Source organism: Alosa pseudoharengus, unplaced genomic scaffold, assembly GCF_046254945.1.
Source record: "Alosa pseudoharengus isolate Yale_2024_CS ecotype anadromous, Long Island Sound unplaced genomic scaffold, YU_APseudo_1.1 YU_APseudo_1.1_scf_14, whole genome shotgun sequence".
In the NCBI taxonomy this organism is placed as follows: domain Eukaryota; kingdom Metazoa; phylum Chordata; class Actinopteri; order Clupeiformes; family Clupeidae; genus Alosa; species Alosa pseudoharengus.
In genome coordinates, this window is record NW_027468609.1 from 33,953,417 (window position 1) to 33,980,525 (window position 27,109).

General features: G+C 39.8%; 4 protein-coding genes across 6 annotated transcripts in view; 3 read left to right on the plus strand and 1 right to left on the minus strand.

Moving 5' to 3' along the window:
• The first annotated feature begins 7,388 nt into the window (after positions 1 to 7,388).
• Positions 7,389 to 10,722, plus strand: gpn3 (GPN-loop GTPase 3). The gene is made up of 8 exons (XM_076284764.1): positions 7,389 to 7,589; positions 7,864 to 7,972; positions 8,137 to 8,304; positions 9,138 to 9,262; positions 9,500 to 9,615; positions 9,815 to 9,911; positions 10,063 to 10,191; positions 10,383 to 10,722. Exons 1-8 carry the CDS (start codon positions 7,542 to 7,544, stop codon positions 10,437 to 10,439), a joined length of 849 nt encoding a protein of 282 aa, XP_076140879.1. The 5' UTR covers positions 7,389 to 7,541; the 3' UTR covers positions 10,440 to 10,722.
• A 400-nt stretch (positions 10,723 to 11,122) lies between these two features.
• Positions 11,123 to 14,529, plus strand: arpc3 (actin related protein 2/3 complex, subunit 3). The gene is made up of 7 exons (XM_076284767.1): positions 11,123 to 11,231; positions 11,794 to 11,893; positions 12,055 to 12,131; positions 12,331 to 12,399; positions 12,530 to 12,656; positions 12,770 to 12,864; positions 14,278 to 14,529. The coding sequence occupies exons 1-7, from the start codon at positions 11,226 to 11,228 to the stop codon at positions 14,338 to 14,340; spliced, it is 537 nt and encodes a 178-aa protein (XP_076140882.1). The 5' UTR covers positions 11,123 to 11,225; the 3' UTR covers positions 14,341 to 14,529.
• Positions 14,530 to 14,531: 2 nt separating this feature from the next.
• Positions 14,532 to 19,327, minus strand: ube2g1b (ubiquitin-conjugating enzyme E2G 1b (UBC7 homolog, yeast)). Of its 2 annotated transcripts, none has more exons than XM_076284765.1 (6): positions 19,234 to 19,327; positions 18,348 to 18,450; positions 18,163 to 18,260; positions 17,869 to 18,047; positions 17,335 to 17,451; positions 14,532 to 15,967 (listed from the first exon to the last, which is right to left on the minus strand). In XM_076284765.1, the coding sequence occupies exons 1-5, from the start codon at positions 19,310 to 19,312 to the stop codon at positions 17,365 to 17,367; spliced, it is 546 nt and encodes a 181-aa protein (XP_076140880.1). In that variant the 5' UTR covers positions 19,313 to 19,327; the 3' UTR covers positions 14,532 to 15,967; positions 17,335 to 17,364. The 2 variants fall into 2 exon arrangements, with proteins under 2 accessions (XP_076140880.1, XP_076140881.1); XM_076284766.1 differs by having other exon boundaries at positions 19,070 to 19,292.
• Positions 19,328 to 24,528: 5,201 nt separating this feature from the next.
• The window catches only part of atp2a2b (ATPase sarcoplasmic/endoplasmic reticulum Ca2+ transporting 2b), a 51,157-nt gene continuing 48,576 nt past the window's right edge, over positions 24,529 to 27,109 (plus strand). Inside the window, exons 1-4 of one of the 2 annotated variants that reach the window (XM_076284769.1) lie at positions 24,529 to 24,879; positions 25,161 to 25,372; positions 26,131 to 26,148; positions 26,265 to 26,347. In XM_076284769.1, coding sequence (XP_076140884.1) covers positions 25,255 to 25,372; positions 26,131 to 26,148; positions 26,265 to 26,347 — 219 coding nt within the window. In that variant the 5' untranslated portion in view covers positions 24,529 to 24,879; positions 25,161 to 25,254. Of the gene's footprint in view, positions 24,929 to 25,160; positions 25,373 to 26,130; positions 26,149 to 26,264; positions 26,348 to 27,109 lie in introns of both variants that reach the window. The other variant, XM_076284768.1, reaches the window with a different exon arrangement.

Below are 27,109 nucleotides of genomic sequence, written 5' to 3' on the forward strand. Positions count from 1 at the left end.
TCGTTACTTTTATAATGATGGGTCAGTGCCATGGGCAAACGAGCTGAATTCACAAATGACAAAGCCATGAGAAAGGTGATTTTCTTACGTTTCAACAACAAAGAAGCCGATCTGCCATCATTGTGAGAAGTTCCCAAATTTGTCGCTAATCGCTAAAAAGGTTTTCTATCGTTGGGGATGGCCAAACGTCGCTAAATAGGTAACACTGACAATACAGGAGAACTAGTTTAGCGCTTCAGATCCCTGTTCTAAGATGGCGGCGGTGTTGACGCATGCTGAGATGCTGAGAAGCAGAAGGCGACATGGAGAAACGCGACGCGACGGACCCACAATTCAGTTCGGCAACGGATCACGTGAGCCCATTTAAAGTGAATGGGATGCGTCTCCAGCAACGCGATGCACGCAGCTGTGTGTGGGAGCCGTACGCTCCCACACACAGCTGCGTTCCGTCAACGCATGCCAGTGGGTGTTCCCGACGGTAGCTATGCAAATGACTTGAAGTAAAACCGTAATGTGATTGGTTGGTGCCGTCCGAAGATTGGCTTGATTGGCCGGTGCCGTCTGTCGGTGCAGCAACAGCTGAACTCCTCAACGCGAGCGGCGGGAGAAACGCGACGCGACGGACCCACAACGGATGGCATCGGCAACGGATCACGTGAGCCCATTTAAAGTGAATGGGATGCGTCTCCAGCAACGCGATGCACGCAGCTGTGTGTGGGAGCCGTGAGTCACGACGCATATTTTTTTAGCGTTCAAGCCAACTGATAAAGTGAGGTAACCTATGTGGTAAGACGCGCAAAGTGCCTGTAGCCTACTTGCTTTGAACATGCTGATGTTAGGCTCATTCGCAAAGTCCTCAACTCCTGTCGCCTTTCAAAGTCCAGCGTTTCTCAAAACTATGGGCCGCGCGGACCAGCACCGGCCGTAATAGTCCATGGGCCAGAGCAGAAGTTGGTATCACCAAAGGTGGCAAAATCTAGCAATGATTTTCGTAATCCTCTATGTCTGAGAGATATGTCTTGGTATGATAGCCTTTTCTAAGTGGTAGCTTAGTTGTATTTTTACTGGCTTTTATACCCATACCCAGTACAATTCACAATACATGCCTATGTGTAGGTATAGGTGTATGCAAGTGTGTGGGATGATGCGTTATGTCTTAATCTATGTTATATCATATGTAAATGGCATAGGCTTTTAGAAAAAATACAGTTTAGATGGATAATTTAGCTTTACATGAATTACATAGGCTAAAATGTATCCGTCATACACTTTTTCACCTATATAATATAGGATTAGATAGAGGCAAAAGACTAAAAGTGGGTGGGTCAAATCCAAACTCTTGCTATATCACATCTACAGAGTATAGGCTTTTAGAAAATATATGGGTTAGATAACTGAATACACCTTAAACAGCTATTTTAGACCCATAACTAATAGCTGTCCATTGAAAATCAATGCATTTCAATGTAATGCAAAATACATTACAGAACTAAGGTATAGTGGTATGGAGGAAGTTGGAAGATGTCTCAATGCACATTATATCACATCTAGAATATAAAGACTTCTCAGAAAAATATATTTTCGGGTAATTAATCTGTTTTCCTTAATGATACCAAAACTATAATGATCGGACATGCCATGATATTTAAATTCTGCCTAATATAAAAAAAAAATATGCCTAAATTCTGTTTTTTCAATTTGTCTGGAACTAGATTTCTTTTCTGAACATTCTACAGTACAAATATAAACTGCCAACTTAAGAGTGTGTTGGTCAGTGTTGCCAGATTGGGCGGGTGCCCGCCCAATTGGGCTTCTTTCGACTTCGTTGGGCGGGGGAAAATAAGCTTTAGGCGGGCAAATAAAATTTTGAGTTGAATGGTTCTCTATGACAAAATCGTTGCTGGGGCGTTTTTTTGCTGAAGAGGGCGGGTTTTTGAGGGTGAATGGACGGAAATCACTCAACCCAATCTGGCAACACTGGTGTTGGTGTTTGCTGGGCCACAGGGCTAGTATGTGGATGGAAGCAGTTTAGTTAGGCTACAGAACAACAATGGCTGTTGTAGTGTCAAAAACAGATTACAAGGTGAGTCCTGTTTATTTTTATTTGTGTTATGATTCAGATGTGTGAGAATGAGTAAGGATATGACCAATGACTAGGCTACTTGTGAAAGACTAGATATAATAACCCAACTGGCCCAAGTATGGTACTAACATCATTATCAAGCAATGATGTCTGCTGTAAACCGTCCTGTAGACTTCCCCAATTTGTGTGTGAACAAAAGAAAGGACAAAAATTAAGGGCAGCCGTGGCCTACTGGTTAGCGCTTCGGACTTGTAACCGGAGGGTTGCCGGTTCGAACCCTGACCAGTAGGCACGGCTGAAGTGCCCTTGAGCAAGGCACCTAACCCCTCACTGCTCCCCAAGCGTTGCTGTTGTTGCAGGCAGCTCACTGCGCCGGGATTAGTGTGTGCTGAGTGTGTTTCACTAATTCACGGATTGGGATAAATGCAGAGACCAAATTTCCCTCACAGGATCAAAAGAGTATATAATATACAGAGATGTAGCCTATGTGTGAGAGAGCAGTTTCAGTTGGTAGGCTAGAATACTGATGAGAGTGGCAGAATACTGCACAGTCAAGCCACTGCACTCTCACTCTCTTCCTCACATACACACACACATACTTCACATACACAAACATGTTCTCTACCTCACACACACACACTTTCATATATTCCCTCTGTCTCTCTCTCTCACACACACACAGTCACACACACTGTTGCTGAGTAGGAAAAGGCCTCATTTTAGCACATCATTCCTGATATATCTCTGTTGCTTTCAAATTGTTGTACATCCCAGAATAGAGAAGCATGGCAGAAGGAAGTAGTGGTATTCAGGGGGAGTGTTTAATACATTGTTCAGATGATAAACCTTGTGGCACCTACTGTATGAACATAAAGTCATGGGACACACTACTGAGAGCAGCTGAAATAAGAGCCTCCTTGATCTTGCTAAAGGTCTCCTGAGGGTAGAATACCATCCATATTGTATCACAGAAAATGCCGTAGCATCTTTACTATGAAGAAACTGCTTGACAAGATCCTTGCAAAAGACATATCTGCAGAACCGTCTGTCACAGAGGACCTAAGAAAATCCGCAAGGGAAGGTCCAACGACTTTAAGAGTTTATGAGGCCAAATGTATACAGGTGCTGGTCATATAATTAGAATATCATCAAAAAGTTCAATCATGTCAGTAATTCCATTCAAAAAGTGAAACTTCATTCATTACACACAGACTGATATTTCAAATGTTTAATTATTTTCATTTTGATGATTATAACTGACAACTAATTAAAATCCCAAATTCAGTATTTCAGAAAATTTGAATATTACTTAAGACCAATACAAAAAAAGTTTTTTTAGAAATGTTGGCCAACTGAAAATATGAACATGAAAAGTATGAGCATACAGCACTCAATACTTAGTTGGGGCTCATTTTGCCTGAATTACAATGCGGCATGGCATGGAGTCAATCAGTCTGTGGCACTGCTCAGGTGTTATGAGAGCCCAGGTTGCTCTGATAGTGGCCATCAGCTCTTCTGCATTGTTGGGTATGGCGTATCACATCTTCCTCTTCACAATACCCCATAGATTTTCTATGGGTTTAAGGTCAGACGAGTTTGCTGGCCAATTAAGAACAGGGATACCATGGTCCTTACACCAGGTACTGGTAGCTTTGGCACTGTGTGCAGGTGCCAAGTCCTGTTGGAAAATTAAATCTGCATCTCCATAAAGTTGGTCAGCAGCAGGAAGCATGAAGTGCTCTAAAACTTCCTGGTAGACAGCTGCGTTGACCTTGAACCTCAGAAAACACAATGGACCAACACCAGCAGATGAGATGGCACCCCAAACCATCACTGACTGTGGAAACTTTACACTGGACTTCAAGCAACGTGGATTCTGTGCCTCTCCTCTCTTCCTTCAGACTCTGGGACCTTGATTTCCAAAGGAAATGCAAAATTGACTTTCATCAGAGAACATAACTTTGGACCACTCAGCAGCAGTCCAGTCCTTTTTGTCTTTAGCCCGGGCGAGACACTTCTGATGCTGTCTCTTGTTCAAGAGTGGCTTGACACAAGGAATGCGACAGCTGAAACCCATGTCTTGCATACGTCTGTTCGTGGTGGTTCATGAAGCACTGACTCCAGCTGCAGTCCACTCTTTGTGAAAACTTGTAGAAATCAGATGGAGGAAGAGGAGGATGAGGAGAACATAAATGCCAGTCTGGATGAATATGATGATAGTGATGAAGATTAAAAATATATGTTTGATTCCTCATTAATCTTGTCTTCAAACGTTTGAGCACATCCACCTATAAATTCCAGTGTAGCCAAAAGTTGAGCCATTTTTGCAGCCAAGACATTATGGTCTCCAGTGTTTCCTCTAGGATTTTTTTAAGCAGTGGGGGCAGGCCTGTCCGAACCCCCCCCACCGTCCCCCCGTCCCACGGAACTGACAACTGACACTTCGCTGCAACACAAACAGTTATATGTATTCACCTCTATTCACACACAATGAGGCATTATTTTCAGTTGTGATTGAGCTGTATATTTGGAGAATCTACAACAGGTCTGCACAATGAATTTTGAAAGGCTTTTTAGGTCCTGGCCCATGGACTATAACGTGGACACTGCTTGTCCGGAGCCGCGGAGTGAAATTATTCCCGGGGCTTCATCTGATAATTTGCTGCGCAATTGATCAAGGAACCGCGGACCGACAGAAAAATAAAACAAACGTTTCTGCAATCAGTAGGAAATACTTGCTAATTTGATGTTATCAAACATAGAGGCATACAATTAAATGGTGTTATCATGAGCGTTCATTCAATGCGCGAGAGAAACTGAAACCACTTGATAAAGTTGGTAGCAAAGCTCAATTCAACCTATTGGAAGGCTATTTAATTATGAAACTACATTTAATAGAACAATGTGGATTTATGCAACTTCCATAAAAACAGAGCACAGACTAATACACTATCTAGAGTATTGTATAGTCAAATGTGAATAACGTGGCCAAAACCTTGTGGCATAATTAAATATGTCAATATTCTTTCCATTTGCCTACCAGTGTATGATGCTTGCATGAGGGAAACATCCCAAAACTTTGACACCCATATAATTGCTGTTGTTTTGAGAAGTATTTATCATGCAACCATGCAAAAGCAATGGAACTATTGTAATTATATTTTTACATTAGTAAAGCAGTCCTCTGATGTGCATGTTTTCACAATTTTTTTGTGAACAATGTTAGCACTTTAAACAGCTGCTTTGAAGTGCATGTACAATATAGCATAACAATAATAATTGTGATGTGATATAATGATAATTTGATGGGGGGTGGGTTCATGTAGGTGGGCCCTATGACCCCAAAGTATGCCATGACCGGGCCTCAGGTCAAAGAAGTTGTCTATGTCCATGGCAACACTGGCATACAAATAAAGTCTATCAAAGGTCTGACATTAGATCTGAAGGTAGCATTTTAAATAAGTGTTTTTTAATACATAATGTTTTTGAACAGTTTACTTACAGTAATACAGCTTCTAACAAAAGTAGGGTGATATATATTTTACGTTTTCACTTTAGTTGAGTTCAAAATAAAACGGACACAACAAAATAACAAACACTTGATTTAAAAAAAAAATAGTCGTTTAGATTAGTCGACTAATCGAAAAATTAGTCAAAAGATTAGTCGTTAGAAAATTAGTCGTTAGTGGCAGCATATGATCACAGTAATATGGGTCTATGGAAATGATTTTCCGCTTTGCTCACCTTTTATGTCGGTTGTCCATCTTTGGAAGACTATTTTTCCCTTTCTTTAATTGTTTCTGCCCAGGCTTGTCAAGAATCTTAGGAAGTGTTTCTGTCTCAGCCACACTCACTTGAGACACACTTGGAGTTGGCTCAAGTGACTCACTGATTTTGTTGCTGAAGTCTGTCACAGAATCCAAACCTACAAAAAATATTGGACACCAGCTATACAAACTACACTCATCAGTCTTGTGTGATCATGCTACATCAAATCAATGAAAGAAGTGAGTTTGTGCATAAAAACAAGCCATTTGAATAAACTGACCTGTCCTTATGCACCTATGTGCAACATTCATGTAATGTTGCTGGAGAAGCTTCCACACATGTTCAGCACTGTGGACTCGAGCAATGGTGCACAAATAGCGCTTCTGCCCAGGTGTCAGCCTAACATGCTTGAACAGTTATGATTCTTTTTCAGTTTTGAAGTTACATGTTTGCACTACACAATCAAATGTAAGCTTATATTTTGATTGCTATGTATGTATCAATGACATCTGGTGACAGAACATCAGATAATGGTTGGACAACTATGTTGAATGTTAGCCTACTATAAATGTATGGGTTCAACAGATTACCAGATTTTTTACAAAATAGTTGCTGTACATCAAAATTCAAGTTAGCTTATCCTACCTGCAGAAACGGAGCCTCTGTCAAAGTCGTAGGAATGTGGATAGTTGCAACTTTAGGGTCTTTCATATGACGTGGAAGAGAGGATCTCTTTATCCTTGAAACGGTCGTCTTTTCACAATTGAAACCTGTTGTAATGGATTTAAGAAGCTATACACAAATTTCAAAACAGCATCATAGGCTCAGCGAGAAGGCTTTTGATTTTTGTGTACTTGGTCCTTCGATAAAAATGGGGTCATCGAGGATGCAGCTGCAGTTCCCCGTCCAGCAACCCTATAATGTTTCCTTGGACCCACTATCTGGTTCAACAGTTATCAGGTTGCCGAAGAGACCCATCACCACAATTAGTTTTCTAACGTAAATGGTCGTTTCACTTACCCCCAAGTCCGTGTCCAAATGACCTACAGACAAGTTTAAAATAATGCTGAACACATTTTTTTCCTGTAGACCATTACCTGTCTTCAACCAACAGACAGAATTAGGCATATCCTTACCTGTCTGGTAAAAGGCGATTTCTCGGAGTTATTTCGTTTATACCTCTGCTGAGGTTACTTTCTTGGAACTTTACATGTTTATCCATCTCCCGGCGATAAGGGTCCCTAATGTGCAATTTAACACTGGCTGGATTGACAGACACAGTCTGCTTCACTATTTGACCGGGTCACACACATGAATGATGAATTAACAGATTGCTAATTGCACCGATACGTCTTGACATCTTCACGCAAATATAATGCCCAGGACATGCATGGTATGGTAATGAAGATTAATATTCTTACTATCGCTATTCTTACTAACTGTGAAGCAGAGTCCATTCAGCAAAAGATTTTACACGACCACCCACGACATACTTCGGAATTCGAGTTGCGAGATTTTAGTGTGGTTCAGTTTGGTCCTTAGGAGTAGCCGTAGCACAGCAATGAAGTGTGGGATTTCGGCAAATTTAATGTGACTTTAGGGAGGTAACTCTATAATGTAAATATCATACTGTGGTATATTATAAAGTCAGGAGCGTTAGTTGGACGCGTGTGGCAGCCAACGTGTGGAGATGCCTCGCTTCGCACAACTAGTTATGGGTCCTGCTGGCAGTGGAAAGGTATGAAAACAACATCATGTGGCTAGTCATATGCTTGCTAGCTAATGTTAGCTAACTAGAGAAATGTGATTATTGAATAGAATAAGGATGTTTGACTGTGTCTCTTATAATAATATTACATTGTGTCTGTTTGAGCATATTTTAAGTTAGTAGGTTAGTAAGGTAAATATTGACACGTGAACTCGCTAAGACTCTTGTTTACTAGTAGTAGTAATATGTGAGGAGGATCAGCATTGTGGGATATGTCTAATGTTTATTTTGGCTGTTTGCATAGAGTACGTATTGTTCCACCATGATCCAGCATGCGGAGTCCATCAATCGCTCTATTCAGGTCGTCAATCTGGACCCTGCAGCTGAATATTTCAGTTATCCCGTTATGGCAGGTGAGAGAAACATCTTTACACACTGAAAAGAGAAAACAAACAGAAAGTGGCTATTGCCCTAATTTGGCCTAATCTTTGAGACAGTGTCCAAACATTAAGTTATAAACAAGTTGATAAGTTAACATTACAAGGTAAAGTAATATGCAGTGCGGTATATTTGTCAGACATCAGAGAGCTGATCCAGGTAGATGATGTCATGGAAGACGACTCTTTGAGATTTGGTCCAAATGGAGGACTAGTCTTCTGCATGGAGTACTTTGCCACTAACTTCGATTGGCTGGAAGAGAGCCTTGGCCATGTAGAGGATGACTACATCCTGTTTGACTGCCCAGGTAAGAATTTGTACATGCTCACACTCACAGTTTGGGGCCGCATTGGTCTAAAGCAGGGTTTTTCAACTGATTGTAAACCAGGGAACACCATTCTGTTTAATTACGTAACGCCAGGACCACCACTGAATAAAAATACTGATTCCCACATTGCAACTGCATAACTGAATCCATGGTCAGGAACCACCAGCAATGTCCTCGTGGACCACTGGTTGAAAACCCCTGGTCTAAAGCAGTGGTACCCAAACTTTCAACTCTCATGCACCCCATACATACCAGACATTCTGGTGATATTATTCTGTTGTTACACTGGGGTACACAGTGTTTCCCACAGAATTGAATTCTATTTGTGGTGGTAGGTTTGCAGAATTAACTTGAATGCAACGGTTTTTAACAAATTAGCGCAGCGTGGTTATGATGCTAACCAGATTTAAGCACAATTTAGTACAACTTGGAAAATCATTGTGTGGTGGTCAATGTTGATATTGTGGTGGGCCGCCACAAATAAGTCAATGTATGGGAAACACTGGTACATGCTTTTACTTTTGGTACTGAAACTGCAGCTGCAGCTGGCTATTCAACAGGACTGTTTGGGAAGAGAAATCACAGACTTATTTTGTGTACTCCTACATTGATACATGTACTCCCATGTGAAAATCATGGGTCTATGTGCTATTAATTGAACTCTAGGGCTTTATTTAAGCATGCAATACCATCAGAATTAGGTTAAACAGATACAAATACAGATGCACATGAGCTTCCAGTAGTCTCTTGATATACTCCTTATGCAGACTGAAAAGAGAGACAGCTGACAGTACCTGTAATTGTCATTGCAGGACAAATTGAGCTATACACACATCTCCCTGTCATGAAGCAACTAGTGGAGCAGCTCCAGCAGTGGGAGTTTCGGGTTTGTGGTGTCTTCCTTGTCGACTCCCAGTTCATGGTGGAGACTTTTAAGGTAAAAGGGTGAAACTAATCATTCATTCATTTAAAGTATTAACCCTGGAATTGAATTCATCATACCTGCTGTTGACAGATTTTTTTATCCTTACCAAGCCTAAACAAACATGAAATGGGATATGGTTCTACTTTCAGTGTATTACATCCCTCTTAAAAGATAGTACTGTAAATATTCTATTAACATACAAAATCATAGAATGATGCTTCCTGAAGTTTCCTTTTGTCTATTTTCCAGTTCATCTCTGGTGTCATGGCAGCCTTAAGCGCCATGGTGTCTCTGGAAATTCCTCAAGTCAATATCATGACCAAGATGGACCTGCTAAGCCCAAAAGCTAAGAAAGAAATAGAAAAGTATGTACCTGGACGTGTGTTTATCTTTATTATTATCTTATTCAATAATTAACATTTGAGTTAACTTTTAGCATGTACATTGTTCTCACAAAAGAATGAAATAACAGAAAGTTTGACATTTTTAAAATGGAATCCTGTGGTGGATGGAGAAATGGTATAGAATTCATACAAGAGCTGATGGTTACCTTTCTGGGCGCAGATACCTGGATCCAGACATGTACTCAATGATGGAGGATAACTCTGTTGCGATGAGAAGCCAGAAGTTCCATAAACTCACCAAAGCCATTTGTGGGCTGGTATGTGGTGATTTGGTGTTCAGTAGCATTACCACACTATTTACATTTTAAAGGATTCTCAAAGTTGCCTTACTACAGTGTATATAGATCATATATATTTTTCCTTTTGAGATTTTAGCGTTCACACTTATTTTGTCTTTTATTACTACAGATTGATGACTACAGTATGGTGAGATTTCTACCCTTTGACCGTACTGATGAGGAGGGCATCAATATAGTTCTCCAGCACATTGACTTCTCTATTCAGTATGGAGAAGACCTCGAGGTCAAGGAACCCAGGGTGAGGAACATTACTTTACACATTACCACCCATACATCATCATTTCCATAGCTTACATTGAGTTACATATCTTACAAACTGTATTTGTAAGATTATATTATATTATTTGTGTTCACACAAATGTTGATGATGAGACAGTGTACCATAAGGTAGAATTATGTATTCAATCGCTGTTATTGGCCCTTTTTCAGGAAACAGATGAAGATCCTATGAACACAAATTATGACGAACTCTTTCAAGATTCCTGATAATGATCCTTATGATGGCATATATGTGGAGACATGAGTTAATTATAATTTTTACTTTTTAATTAGTTTTGTGTGTTTGTGTGTATATATATATATGTGTGTGTACACATAGGTTTGTATCAGAGTGAGACATGAAGTGAAAGGGACGGAGTAAGCAGTGTGTGTGTGCAATGCATGCATGGGAGTTAAAACACAACATTTCACAGTAATATAGGAAAGCCCCAGAAACATGTTACTTGTCTCTTGATATTTTTTCAATAAAATGTGTCACATTTTGTGGTTATTATATCCATTAAGTTATTGTCTGGAAAATGAGTAGAATGGAAAAATAGCCCCAGGAGAAGACCCGAACCTTAGACCAGCTATTACACAAATTGTCACTAAATAAATAAAGGGGCTAAAATGATATTAAGTGAATTGAATACACTTAGGCCTAGCTCTGGCAACAATGTATTCATTTGTAGTGAGGAAGCACTGCAACATTTTGTCCATTATTAGACGTGTAGCGAAATATACTTAGTACTTATTTACCTCAGCGGTATTTGTTAATATGATAATGGGCCTCAAAAGAGCAGTAGAACAGGTTTCTTGGTAACGACTAGGCACACTTGCATTGGTCAGAAACATTTAGCCAGAGATCCTTCTCCGCTCCATTTAGCTGCAGGCCGCCCTCTGGTCAAACTGCAGAACTACAGCTACTGGGTGGGTCTGTGTACAGCGGAAGCAGCGTCTGGCTACGCTGACATTTCATTTTGCATTTGGGGAAAATCTGAAGTCGTGATCAAAATGCCGGTAAGTTTGGATAAGTAAAATGATTAACAACGCAACTATTACTCATTATTAACTTATATGGATATTAAGTGATACCTGTTCACCAAGCGTACATTTCGAGAGTATGAAAGCTAGCGAAAGGTGGCAAGGCGAGAGACTAACGTTAAAGTAGCTATCCGTAACTAGCACTAAGGTAAATTTGATGGGCCATCGAGACAATTTAAAGCATCCATGTTATCAGTGTCCTATCTGCATAGCAAGTCATTTCCGCGGTTGTGCATTTCTTCATCGTTCTAAATAAAATAAACATGCCCATTTGAGGCGTTGTCTACGCTTGCATCGTCAAAGAAGCATTAGCCAACAAGCTAACAGAATATCGGATAGGATGGTCAAGAAGCTGGACCAATGTAGACTGGGTGTTTTAAAGCGTTTTCTTGCAACTCTCTGTTTGTTTTGCTATGTAACGTTAAGTATACAATGTGTGTAGAAGGTGTAATTGACTCAAGTAAGATAAATTATCTGTGCAGTTTTGCTAACGTTAATGTTCGCTAACACTGACTGTCATACTTCCTGTTTTGCATAGGCATACCATTCAAGCCTGATGGATTCCGACACCAAACTAGTGGGAAACATGGCCCTGCTTCCACTTAGAACACAATTCAAAGGACCGGCTCCTAAAGAGAGTATGTACATTGAGTACATCTTTTTTTTTCTCCACCTAAATGTTCTTCCGCTTTATCGCACTGAATACGCTTCTTCCTTATTTGGTCAGTGCGACTTGCCTGCTACTGTAGGAAATATTTTTTTTCTCCTGTGTGCTAATTGTGCTTGTTCCCTATTGCAGCCAAAGACCAAGATATTATTGACGAGGCTATCTATTACTTCAAAGCCAACGTGTTCTTCAAAAATTATGAAATTAAGGTGAGAAATGTACAGAAATTGCACACATTTCACTCCCAATTCCTTGGCATGCCTCAGCCTGCTCCGCATATTTTACTGCCAAGGGCTCAGTGATCACAATACCTTGTACTGTGGTTTTAAACACTTATAGGTAATCCATCCCTTTCTAAATACATGGAAAAACTTGACCAGTGCCTTTTACTCATGCAATTTTTCACAGAATGAGGCTGACCGGACATTGATCTACATAACTCTCTACATCTCAGAATGCCTCAAAAAACTTCAGAAGGTAATAGAAGTCTCATTCTCTAAGTGCATAACAGGAAACATTTACAACACTATAACCTTTTGGCTCTCATTTGGTTTAAAAAATAAAATAACGTGTATATTAACCATGATTGGGTTTGTGTGGTTTACAGTGCAGCTCACGAGGCCAGGGAGAGAAGGAGATGTACACACTTGGAATAACTAACTTCCCCATCCCAGGGGAGCCGGGCTTCCCTCTCAACGCCATGTATCTCAAGCCTACCAACAAGGGGGAAGAAGGTATTGCCATGGGTTTTAATCTCAAAATTGAAATGAAATTGGCCTGCTCTTTGTGTGAAGCAGTTATGCTGTTTAGCCACACTGACATCTGTTATTTGATGCGCTATATTCAGAGAGCATGAGGGGATACTTGCAGCAGATCCGACAGGAAACAGGCTTGAGGCTGTGTGACCGTGTGTTTGATCCCCAGACAGACAAACCCAGCAAGGTGAGTGGCATTACAGTAGACGTCCATCAGATGTCTTATCCAGTACAACGTATACAACCCAGACAGGACACTTCATTTTATAACCCCTAACTCATGTAGACATGAATTGGCAGTACAAGTTACAAGTACATTACTGTTAGAAATCTGAAGACTATGCTTAACAGATTTGCGTTATACAGATGCCTAAATGTAGCCTGGTTTGACCAGTCGTACTCGCTTTGTGAAGAGAGTCTGGATACTTTCCATTGGGAAATGTTTCCAACCTTAGCATTGTAATGGGGGTAGACTTTGCGCTAACTTCACTGGCCCAGTCTAACCAGTCACATGGTTCAGGTATTCCTAACGTTACTTCCTAGTAGCATGTGTTGCTGTTAACCACAGCCACTTTTCATCCCCTCTTGTCACTGATTGGCTCACTAACCTCGTGGCTGAGGGAAACATAAACTCATTTAGAGGAGCCTGCCTAGTATGTCAGTGAGATGAAAAGGAGCAGTCACTAGGTGGGCAGGGCAAGGCTAGCCTAAATGGTCTTATGAGACAGTTTGATGTGACTGGTTACAAAGCCACACGTGGGTCCAAGTGCCCAGAAGGACCCACGTTGGATTCTGACCAGTGGTCATTTCCCAATCTTGCCCAACTCTCCCACTTGCTGTCAATCTTCACGGTCCTATTCACATAAAGGCAAAAATCCCCCAAAATATACTATACTGATATGTGATCAAAGAAATGGTGTTACCTGAATCAGTTAGTTACCTTCCTCCTCTATAACCACAGACCAACACAATTTTCTACCAAGCCATTCAGAATTGTTTTTGCTTGAGGATGCTTGTTTCACATATAAATTGCTGCTTACACTCACAAATAAATCTGAAATATCTTCTATGTATTTGTAACGGATGCCAGCTAGCTTAGCTGTGCTTGTGGAACGTTGGTAAACCTCACTCCCTGACGCCTCAAGAGTGCTGCTGGCATGCGAGCCAGTAGCCTGGGCTATTGGCTCAATTGTTAGCGCGCTCGCCTCCCGATCTGAGGTGCTGCTGTTTCGCGGGTTCGAGTCCGGGCGTGTGCAGGGCTGAATCGCGCAGGTTCAACACAACGCAGGTTACATTGGTGCCGTGACCCGGATCGGGAGTGAGGTTTAGGGGGGTCAGGTTCAACACAACGCAGGTTACATATTCATAAAATCCATCATCATCTTAACAGATCAGATACCGTCTTGGTGTAGGCTAGCCTTAATGTCAATTTGTAACATAGCACTGCTACATAAAGTTATCTTTGAAGGAAGCTATTGTTCAAATGTCTGCATGGTTTAAATTATAATTTGTTTTAAAAACCTGTTAAATTTATTTTCTCAAGTATGGCAATGCACCATACAGATTCTGGTTCTGATACGTTTTTTTTTTCCTCTTGCAGTGGTGGGTCTGCTTTGTGAAAAAACAGTTCATGAACAAAAGCCTATCTGCTCCTGGACAGTAGATGGAACCTCAGGATGGCTGTTGGTACTTAACTCTGTGCAATGTGGAAGAAGTGTTTTTTATGTCCATTCCCCCTCTTGTATGTACATTCACATACTTATGTTTTGGCCATTTTTGTACTCAAGAACGTTTCCATTTCATTTAATCAGGTAGAGCTAAAGCTTCATGAAATAAACAATCTTTAAAACAGTATTTTGTCTTTTTTTGACTGAAGAGACAAAATATAATCTTTATTTATGTATTTATTGGGCATAAATTACAATGACTTGATGCTAAAATGATAACACAAAACACGCTGACAACTGAAATACTATATAGAAAGAATGCTATTCACAGTATGCACAACCTGTATTGATTCTATATCCTTTATAAATGAGGAGGAACATCTATATTGCTTGATGCCAACTTTCATTACCGACCTGGTTCATCTGACAGTTATGCATACACAGATCCTCTTAAAAATCCTCAATGTAATGAAACACATGATCACACAGCGGGCTTTTAAGGGCTTTCGGATCCCTTGTAAATAGTTTCACCCCAGTGAATTCACTCATCAAATTAATGTCATTATAAAGTGCTTACCAACACAGTTAGGAGGGAAACACTTGGTGCAGGTGAATCTAACAGGAACTTAATTCACTTCATTGTGCACATTAGAGGACCAGTGTGAAGTTACATGATTAGATTACACAAAACTAAAACGATTAGAGAAAACTGAGAAACCGAAGCAGTTGAGATAGGCGTATCATAAGAAAATGAGTTCTACAAATAACATTGTTCAATGGTAGGGCAACAAAAAAACAGATAACCTGTTAGCAAAACCAGCCCAAATCCCACAATACCATTGCCCTTCAGAAAGGACTTGTGTGGAAGACTAAAATCAGGCTCACTAAGGTCAGTATTAACCACTGGATGGGTAATAAAAATAGTCTTAATGTGATACTGCTTACTATTAAACAAGCGTGTGGCTGGGTGTTCAGACATTGATTGACATTGCTATGGTACAGCACATATTTACATACACAAAAAATACTTCTTTTGAGATTATGCAGTAATACAAAAAATATGCTCTATCCCTCAAGCAAATATCTAACATTTTTGGTTTGTCCAAAAGAACTGATTTAAAACCAATCCATAAGAAACATCCTGACATCGATTTGACATCACTGGATTCCTTGCTTGCAAGAAAAACAAATTAAGGCAGCAGAGAGAGCATCAAGCCTCTGTTAGGAGACTATTGCATCATGACTCTTGATATCTCCAGGAGAGGAGGAGGGGGGCTATGGTAGTTACTGGAATTTCAAAAACTAAAACCTCAAATACCTCTGAAATTGTATAGTATTGTAAGATACTGGCTCAGTGGCAGGAGAACGAAGAGAGAGAGAGGGAGGGAGGGGGGGGGGGGTCATGCAATACATCTCATCTAAATCCCACAATAAATAATAAAGAGGAAACACCTTTTAAAAAGCTAGGGGAACAAACATTCAGGGGGAAAATCCAAATGACCTTGTTTTAAATGTAGATTGCTTAAATTCCATCTCCCAGTGACAAGGTGCAAAAGTCTATTAAGGGATGACAGGTTGTCAAGTCATCCTCTTTTTTGTTTTTTTGGAGCGATGGGTGGGGGGCTGAAAGACAAATAGAGAAAAAAGGTTATCAGCAGATTTTACATTTCCCATAAGGCACCATGTTTTTACCTGCCAACATTTCTACTGATCAGGGCTTTCACACTGGTGTTCTGTATATCTTTATACGTCTCATCTTAACAATGAAACAATTCCAAAAAGCTACATGCTACAAATGCATTTGATCCCTAAATACCAATTAACTTTCAAATCCACCTACTATATATTGGCCAGTGTCTCTGAAAGAAACACTATGCAGAGAATGACTTGGAGAAAGTTGCAATGAAAAATGTATTAGAGTAAAGAGCTGAAACAGAAACAAGAGTCCTCTTTCTCTACTTATGAGATATACATGCAAAAGGGAACCAACAGGTTTCTATATTGGTTCACTGCTTGGTGTATTTAAAGACAGAAGACAGCAGAACTCTCCACTACAGAGAATGAGATAATAGGGCCTTTTGTCACACACTGCTTCAGTCACTGTGTCTGTGGTATTAGGCATTCTGTGGTAGCTAACCTGACATAAAAGTCCCTTCCAGTAATGACTATATTTATGTTCTGTTGGAGGTGCAAACAAAAGCTGCATTACAATTGAGATCACACAGAAAGGAGATAGCTGAAGGGTTCTAAAAGTATTTTATCATGTTTATTTGTATAATTAAATCACAGTTTTTATAGTATAGTATATAGTATAGTTCATTTGACATTAATCACTCCTATGAAATATTGCTATTGTCTATCCAAAGTAAGGTGCCTGTTTCAAAGTTAACTGATGGTCAAATCAACCAAAACTTGCCTGTCAATCTGTAATTTATCTTTCAGTCCATATGGTGCATATCTACTTTTTTCCATAGCTGTCAAAGCACCTCCAATATTGTTTGCACCTCCGACATCATGACGCAGAGTTTTGAGTGGTATGTGACATAAGCTTGTGTGAAATAATTAAATGACAGATTGGTTTTAGTTTGAGATTATGTACCTCATGCTTTACCCACACTACAATCTGGAAGTCGGCCATCAATTACTCTGAACCCATCTAAGTGACCATAAACTTAAATCATCTTGTAATATTTATATGTTCACATTTATTTTGAGTGGCTATGTTTAAGTATTGTCTGTTGTGTTTTTGTTGATGTTCACAAACTAGTTAACTTGTAATTAAGTTATAATTCAGACGATGGCGGCGACACTAACGGTACATATTATACACTGCTAAGTCACCTAGCTGACATGATACAAAAGTGAGGAGAGTAAAATGTACCTTCACCATCACTGAGAAATGTCATAGTATTTCTTCTCATTGAGACTCTTTGTTGCATGATCTTGACATTTATATGAGAAAAGGAATAAACACTTAATTTGATACTCACCCTTGGGAATATCTGAGCAGTAGAAAAACCCTAGTCAAATGCCATTTCCTGGCTCTTCCGCACACAGCGGGCCACTTTTCTCTTGAACTCGCCATTGGGGTCTTCCCGCCACTCTTTCTGTGGTGATGGGAAAACACAAAGTTATGTTGTGCTGTCCTGTCCACCAAGAGGTTTTTAATATGCACCGCTTATTTCGCTGTGATGTAGAAAGACCCATAAGTATATTCTAATAAAGACGTTTCTCACACATGAATTAATCCCTAGCCCTGGATTAAAAGACACTTTAAGGATCTCCATTGAAAAATAAATCTTTCACTCTGACAATATGCTTAATCCATGTATTGGAAACCGGCCCTTTGTTTATTCATTCCTCAAGTCTAAAGTATAGTCTAGTATATCTAGTATATCCTCCAAGGTAATAAGAGTTTACAATTAGCCGTGGAAGGGTATTACAATGGAGAAAAAAAATTGATGACTGAAGCGCTCATGTCCAAAACACTCAAACAATACACAGAGCTTTTCTCATTAACTCACAGCAGCATCTACGTTAGCAGGCGAGTCGCTGTTAGGGTCTGCCAGCATAGAGATCACACTGATCATGATCGTCTCGACTGTATGGATGGGCAGCCAACGTTCCTCTGGTTTCTCATACCCAAACTTATCCTCTCCTGGCTCGTGCAGGATTGAGATGCACACATCACCATTTTTGGCCACTGAGGGAACAAGAGGAAATGTGTTAATGTATGATTGTAGTTTAATTCATCTGTACTTATGATTCTTCACATTACTGTTGCCAAACTAGAGAGCTAAACAGAATAAGAACATTACCATTTGGGTGCCAGAGTTCTGTGACAAACTTCATCTTCGGAGGACGGAGAGGATAATCGTGTGGAAAAGTCAAATGTGCTTTAAAAAATCCTCCTTCACTGTAAAATATAACAACATTTACTTGTATGATATTAGTAACTGTCTTAGTAAAAATTAAAATATTAAAAATATATCATATTACTTACAACATTGTGTCTTGAGGGCCAATGACGACAACTTCCCACTGGTAGATGTCATCATCATCGATGAGGCCAGCTGAGAAGCCCTCCACTGGATTCTTGTTCAGTTCTGTGAGTCAGTGACATTGAGCAATACCATAAGGCTAGAACAACGTGAGACATGCTACAGAAAAACATGCTGTTACCAGTACACCGCAAACCCTATAGCCCATCATTTAAGATTATAGACTAGACAGCGTACTCCAAAGAAAAAAAACCCAGCTGATGGACCTCAAGTTACTCAACCTGCCTAGCAGTGTTAACATTGACGCGTTGTCGTCTCATTTAGGCTACTTAAATACGCTCCACAGTAACAACTCAAGTTGCCTATCGTTTGACAGCTTTTCAAGACTGATTAATTTAACTTCCATAAGACAAACTTTCAGTCGGGAGATGGTTTAAAGACCAGGGAGACGTCAAACTACCTTTAGCTATCTACAGGCAAACAAACTAGCCAAGTAGTTGAGTTAGCTAACTTAACGTTAGCTAAGTATCTGACTGACTCACCATGGATATTATGCAATTTTACATATCTAAAATAGTTCATGATCATTAAAATTCCACAGAGTCACGACGAAGCTAACTTCTTTTAACTTTTCAGCGGAGTAACATGGAGCTACCTATTGTACGTTAGCTACTTGCTAAAATGCTAAGCTGTTAACCGGTTAGCTGACAGCAGCTCAGTTTACCTGCCAGTTGTTTACGAAGCAGCAAAGCTGATTGCTCGGTCATTATCGTGGATGATTTATTCACGGTTGCCTTCCAGGTGAAAGAAAAAAAGGACACCAGTAACTGTCCAACTGAATCTTACAGGACAGTGTTCCTATAAGACAATAAAGTTAGCTAACGTCACCTGTCACACTGATTTTTCTGGTACCCTGCTGTTTTTCTGTTGGTGTTACATTACTCATGCCGCATGCGCCCTTCTTCATCTTTAGTGGCCTTACTGCGGAAGACTAACCATACAAGGCATTACCGCCACCTATTGAGCGGGAATGTGTAATCAGGGCGAACAAGCCCAAAACACTGTTTTAGCTTACCAGACTAGTTATGTGGAAAAGTACTATTTTCAGACATTAAGAATGAACCACATTACTGAATGGACATACGAAATATGTACAAAATTAATCTTAATGACCACATACTGACTTTCTCTAAGATTCATCTACCTTACAGTTTTTCTTCCAGTCTTCTGTTAAATGGCAAAATGCTTTCCCACGCAATGTGGTCATGTATTTCTCTTAAACTTTCTTCTTGACCACTTCTTCACTAGCTTCAAAATGTTATATTTTTAGTGTCACATAGCCTAGGCATGGTTTCCGCCGCCAAGTGCACAAGTAGGAATTCCATCATTTCACACAACTATGCTGTAAGGGGTAGGTACTGGTAGATAAAGGAAAATAACTTTATCTGTTCCTTCTTTTTTCTTCGACATCTTGCGTCTTCATTTTTAAATATTTAAAGTGTTTGGGGGTTTTGTACATTTAAAATACCATACTTTAATGGGAGGCCTGCCATCATGTCGCAACACGACAGCCGACATTAACCGCCGCTAGGTGGAGCACAGAGCACAGCTATTACGTCAGTTCATACTGAATCCATCCTGAATTCAACGTCATCTGCAGATGCAAGGTCATTTACAGTATGATGACAGAAGTTTCCGCAGCAACCCTTTCATGATGAGGTGTAGCCTATGATGGTCTTGTGTAGTTATTAATACATTTTGTTTAGTTATTCATTAATTTTTATAGGCCTAGTAGCCTACGGCCCCTGGGGTGTCATGAAACAACACATACCACAAATCAAACACTAGGAGCTCCAAAAATAACTTGGACATGAAGAAATGCTGAAACCCATGTCTGTTGCACTGTGAGCGCTGCAGTAGGCTAAAATTCAGGCTTTATGTCTGTTACAGACAAAAATGGTAGCCTACAGTATTTTGACAGATAGGGTCCCATGTAGAATCACAGACCATGATGTTTGATGTATTAATACCTGTAGTCAGGTTGTTGTTGAGAGGGAACATGATAGCTTACCATTTACCTTACCATTACCTTACGCATGACAGTTATGTATCCACCAGCTGCCTGCCTGCAGCCTACTTCCAAAACTCCAAAGCTGCTTTGCTGTCAGATTTGGTTCCGAGGGCACAAGTTCAGTGTATCAACAACACAGTTTATGTGATGTGTTAATCAATTAAATTCCCAACAATTTCACAACAGCTAGTTCTTGAGTAGGCTATTCAACTAGCCCGCTTGCTTACGACGAGACTCAGGCTGCGCAGTCGGCACCCGCTTCCTTATTTGGATTTTGGGTTGCCAGGTTTTAGCCTATGACAAAACGGTTGAAATTGAAACTAAGTGATCGTGTATGTGTAGGGTGTATTTCATACACAATCTGGTAACTTGAATGGATCAATGATTTTAAAATGAAGTGTGATGGCCATGCAAATTACGGAGTTTTCCGGGAGAAATAACAAAACGGGAGGGTGGGAGATGACCTTGAAATACGGGAGAAACCCGGGAAAAACGGGAGTGTTGACAGGTATGTGCTAACAGGAGCTATTTACTTACAGTTCTCAAAGTGGGGTCCGGGGACCCCTTGGGGTCCGCGACCCATAGCCAGGGGGTCCGCAAAATAATTTGCTTGAAATTATAAAGTTGAGTTTTATCATTTTAAAACAGATGATGTCTACAGATGAAACAAAACAAATTGTGTATATTTGCTCCTACCCACATTTAACTTCACTTAGGTCATGAAGAACCATTCCTACTACTGCTTAGCTTGGCTTATTTGTAAGCCAGCTAGCTGATAAATGTAAATGTTTGAGACAAATGTTGTTGTCAAATGACGGAAAAACCAAAACAAAACCTTCGACAAAAGACGAAGTTGCACATCTGCCAAAAAACATGGGATAGTGGACCTGGCCACAACTGCAGAAAATACTAATGGCATGCTTAATTGTTACGGTTATGAGGGGGTCCTCGAAAAATGTTCTCCCCCAAAAGGGGTCCTTGGAACCAAAAACATTGACAACCCCTGACTTACAGAACCTACATGTGTACTTCATTGAAAGAGACAGTCAGTTTTCTATGCCTATCTCAATGTAAATGTATTCCTCATTTGAAAAATGACACACAGTCATATGCAGGTGCACAGGTGGACTTAAACACACGTGCACACACACACACACACACACTGGCATGTCTGTGAGTACACACTCTCTCTCTCAGACATAGGCAGTATTTTAATTATATGTATTTTAAATACGTAATTAATTACTTTAGCCTATTTTGTAATTTGTATTTTGCAGGATTGGAAAATATCTAATGTAGTTTGTAACAAAATACGTTGAGGGATTGTATTTAGAGTATTACAAATACTTTAATAGGCTCTACTTATGAAAAAAACTATATATTTTTCTCGAATAAGCCAAAATTTCATCACTCAGTTAAATATACACCACCTATCACCATGACAATAAGCTATGCTTATCATAGTCTGGGAGCCAACATGGGAGCCAAAAGCCAGAATGTTGCTAAACCTGGTTTTGTCAGTTAAAGTTTTTTTCCTCTCTTTGTTGTTACTTGTTGCCTAGGGGTTACTCTATAATAATAGGGAGGGTGTCCAGTGATATCCCTTGGGAAATTCCCTATATTTAGCTCTAAAGTTGACCTAAGTAGGGGTTTGACCATAAAAATGCCAATTTCATTACCCTTTTTGAAGGACAGAATAAAAGGTAAACCCATTTTTCCTTTTTCTTGCAGTAGTATGCCACATTGTGACCAGCTTAAAAGTGTTAGATCCAACTTGTCTCTTTTAGGATCCCTCGACATGTCTGAAGTTGGAAAAAATGAAAAGAAAAGTCAACTAAGGCAAACGGAGCCAAAATGGTCAACATGAGTTGTAAACCCAATTTTTTTGTTTATGCCAATTTGATGTCGCTGTCTTTTCTGTTTCATCCCCTCAGAACATGTCTGAAAGTTGAAAAAAATACAAAGTAATTTGAAAAGTACAGATAAGATACTGAGGGAGAACATTTGGACATGGACCCCATATGACCATGACCTTTGACCCCATGACATTGAGTACCTAATGGCTGATGTTCCTTCTCACTCACTACAGGACAGTATTAAAACCACTTATGGATTTGACATGAGGATTTATGAAAGGGATAACATCCGCGGAGGTGTCCACCAAGTAAATTAATTCTGTATATCTGGACACCTTACAGGATGTTATTCGGTTTGTCCCCCATGTTGCCAGTCATGTAGGCAATAGGCATGTATTTGTAGTGCAAAAAGGGAAATGCAGTTTAGTTTAAAAAGAGGCTGACCTGTTCAATTTGTCGTACTACTTTCATTGGTTACGTAAATTATGGTGGGTAGCTGGCTACTTTGCTTTGTCGATTCCACTGTTGCGATGCCTGCTTGTTGTCAGTTCCATCATTGTTTACGGGACGCTGATGACATGTTTTTTTTTTTTTTTTTCAGATCTCATTCATAGGAGCCCCAATATACAGAATTAATAGCTCTGCTCTAATGAGTTAAAAGCAATAGATAAAGCTGACTATAAACTTGTCAGAACATAAAGGGGCTGTGACACCCACCATGGGTTCTTATGGGTTAAGCATAATAGCACAGTGCTTGCCCTAAAGAAAACAAAATAAAAATATGCTTCTACTAAAGGAACTGTCGACCAGACTATTTTTTTAACAGCTCGATGGATTGAGGGAGCCTACTCAATTTACACTATTATATTGTCAAATATTATTACAGTGCATGAAAATACACTGTTCTGTTATCCGAAGTCTTCTTCTTATTATTATTATTATACAGTGCATGAAAATGCACTGTTCTGTTATCCGAAGTCTTCTTCTTCTTCTTCTTATTACAGTGCATGAAAATGCACTGTTCTGTTATCCGAAGTCTTCTTCTTCTTCTTCCCACCAAATTTCTGCATCTAATTCAGCTTTATCCGTTTAACGTAGAAACTTAGTTCAAACTTTGTAATGTAGGTCTTGAAAAGGACACGTGGGGAATGTATTTTTCACTTTTGTAAACGTTATACTTTTTCAGATATTAATAAAAAACAAGCTTATTTTTCCCCATAGACTTAACATGGGCTGATGACATCACAATGGGCTAATTAACTTGATTTGCACCTGTATCAACTTCCAGCTGCTCACTACTAGGACCCATCAAAGGGCCAGTTAAACTGATTGCACCTGTATACAACTGCTTTCTGCTTAACTAGGCCAACTCTCTCTGTGTCTCTCCATTCTACAAGGATATAAGGCACATTCCATCCAACTTTCTATCCATTCATCCTCTTCAAACCATTCACTCATCCATTAAACTATCCACCAACATCCATTAAACAATCTGCCTATCAACATCCATTCAACTTTCTGTCTATCAACATCCATTACACTATCTACATTTAACTTTTAAACTATACTCTGTCTCAGGCTTTAAACATACAATCTGGCTCTACAGATCCTGTTCAACTATTTCCTCTGCCCACAACTGTTTCAAAATAAATGTCCTCACTACAATAATTCACTATTAAATAATTTAACTATTTAAACTACTCAACTATTTAACTGTTTAGCCATTTCAACTGTCAGTTGTTATCAACTATGACTCCTGCCAACTGTTTCCAAATAAAAGTTTGTTTGGCATTTTATTTTAATATACAGTATGTTTATATTTTCATGCACTGGTAATTTCCTCGAAATTACATTTTCTAGTTTGACACTATTATTTGTCATATTGTTAAATCATCTTTTTTTCCCGCTGGCGCCTTGAGACAAACCTAAATAGTAGCCTAACCACCAGCTTGTTAAGTCAGCATTGAGGTGAAGGGTTACATGCCCCGACTTTAGGTCTCATTATCGCAGTGTTAACACATCACACATTGGAGATTGTGTTGTCCCAGCACTGCCAAAGTAACTGACGAACCCACACGTTGTTACCACATGCGTAGGCTATACTGTTACATTTTTGAAGTATGCGTTCCGTGGGGTTGCATTTCCTAAATACTCCATCTCTTGGATTCACATTGTAAGTACAAGTTCCTGGCTGGCTTAATGTGATATTCGGAATCCTATCTTGCACTTCTTTAGTTTGACACAAGTTGCAACTCAATTACAAGGAATCATCAAAGGCTAAGCTAACATATTTGCATGAAGGGGTCAGCTGATTCGTTCGAACTGAGAAACCGACTTGGGAAGAAAATGGATTTCCGGAGTTGGTCCAGCCAATGAGAGCATTCCACATGCGGACACCGAACAGTGCATGCGGATCAGTCGAGAGGGACAGAAGAGAAACGCGATTGGTGCTGATGGTGATAGTGCGTCCCGGCTCCTTCCAACTGCAACTCAAGGAATGAGCTGAAAATACGACGGGAACCGGAGCATTCACCACCTCATATTTTGTTTTTAGAATTGAACAAGGACGAGGAAAGTCAACAACCGACTTTAACAGTTACTCACAAGGTGCTCGGAAACGACAGATATACAGATCAATTTGCTCTTCTATTTTGTGGTAATTAGCTCTCCACGTTCTTTTGTGTAACGAGTGTGCCGACTCCGTTTTACGTTAACGTTAGCTGTAGCCAGTGTTAGCTAGTGAGCTAACCATTAGCTAGCATGGTTTCGCAATTAGATAACGTTAGATGATCAGAAGTAGTCAGACTGGTTAAGAGTTGTACCTAATTTCTATATCCCTAACCCCTGGCCAACGTTTTGCGACTTTCTTCCTTTTATTTTTGTCGCAGATATTTTGACAAGATTTTGTTAGTAGGGGTTCGCTCGAGGAGGCGGCAGGGATTGATTCAGTGAAAAACTACTGTCATCAAGCGGCCATCCACTATGGAGAACGCTCACACGAAGACAGTGGAGGAAGTTTATAGTTACTTCAATGTAATTGAAAGCACGGGGCTCAGTTTGGATCAAGTGAAAAAGCAGAAAGAGAAATATGGACCTAACGGTAAGTGATTTCTTAACATTTGGTGAACTAAACTTGGCTTATCACTTTTCATATAATTTGTCATATTGACGTCCTGTCCCCTTTAGTAACTATTTGCCAGTAGGTTTACTTATCATTTAGTCTTAACCAACGTTAAGTTACACTACAGAGTTGGAAGGCCTAGCTAACCACCATGAACAACGTCGTGTTCAGCTACCGGCGTTCTTTGGAGGAAAGACAAGAGAAACGAAATCGCTGACGTCACGATGGCGTAGCATGCGCCCTCGTGGGTCGAGCTACGGTGCAATGATCACTAGCCCATACAAAAAAAACAGATCATGTTTCTCTTTCGGCCTTTGTAAATTTGCCCGGCTCTTATTCTTGCGGAATGATGATTTGCATATCACAGTTCAACATGTAAGGGTGTTTGAGATAAGGCTTTGTGACTGACAGTGGTCCCCAGTTCTTTTTTTGATCCAGCCTTGAAATGTCTAATTTTACTGTTGGTGTAAGTTAATGAATGGGTGTAATTTACTGCTGTGTGAATTTAGTTGCCTTCAACCATAACACAAGGAAAGTTCTCGAACGTGTATATAAGTTAAATGTAGGTTAATTTCGCCTAATTTTTTTTTGAATGTCTTTCTAAACTCAGTTTGAAGTTCACACAATGTCACCAGTGTCAGCCACAGCACATTTTTTGTGACATTCAAAATATTCCCTGTGCCAATAACATTTCTGTATTTTCCTGTTTATGTCGTGGCCCTCTGGATGCTTTGCAGAACTGCCTGCTGAGGAAGGTAAACCCTAGTTCATTTTTTTATTTACCTATAAGTTTGTTTTTTATAAGTAAGGTATTTAATCAGAAGTTTTTTTGTTTTTTTTTACCTTAACACATTCCTATTATGTTTTCCAGGGAAATCTCTGTGGGAGCTTGTCCTAGAGCAGTTTGAAGACCTACTAGTGAGGATTTTGCTTTTAGCAGCCTGCATATCCTTTGTAAGTATAGACACTGAACTTTCTTAATCACAGACATGGTTGTTGTGCCCCCTGGAGGGTATTGCGATGTGCGGTTAGGTTGATGTAGGCCTAAACAGGGTGACGATAATAGAGAGTATTTGATAGGCAAGTATGTTATATCATTTACTGTACTGGATGAAAGAGTTTTGGGTTCATCACTTGTAGAAGACTGTTGCGGTTTATTTTTTTTAAAAGTTTATTTTTTTTTCATTTTTTTTTTTTTTTTCATTAAGCTTTCTGTCCAAAAACAGAAAGGTGGTGTAAAATATTACAGCTGGCATAGTCTTGGTAATTGATTCTAGCCTAGTATTTGATAATCAAATACCAATATCTGGTCCCATAGCTAATCAACCTCAAACCTCAGAACCCCCACCCAAACACACACACACACACACACACACATACTCACAAAATACACCTTCTGCTTTTAATTTATCCTTTTAAGTTGAGCTGGCTCTTGAGCTTAAGAATGTCATTACTTATAATTAATTTGTACATGACAATAAAACTACTTGAAGTGCTAAGAATAAAAGTGATTAGCTGTATTCGTAGTGCATTAGTGTGGGCAGAGTAATGGCTTTCCCACTTGACACTGCAGGACTTGACACTGCATAAGCCACGGATGTATGTGTGGTCTGAAATTACTCTAAAGGAATGGCAACGAGCACATCGCGTTGACAGGCTGTTTAGAGAGCATTGCCCGCCCAGGATGGCAAGGATGCCGCTGATGAGGCTCCAGTT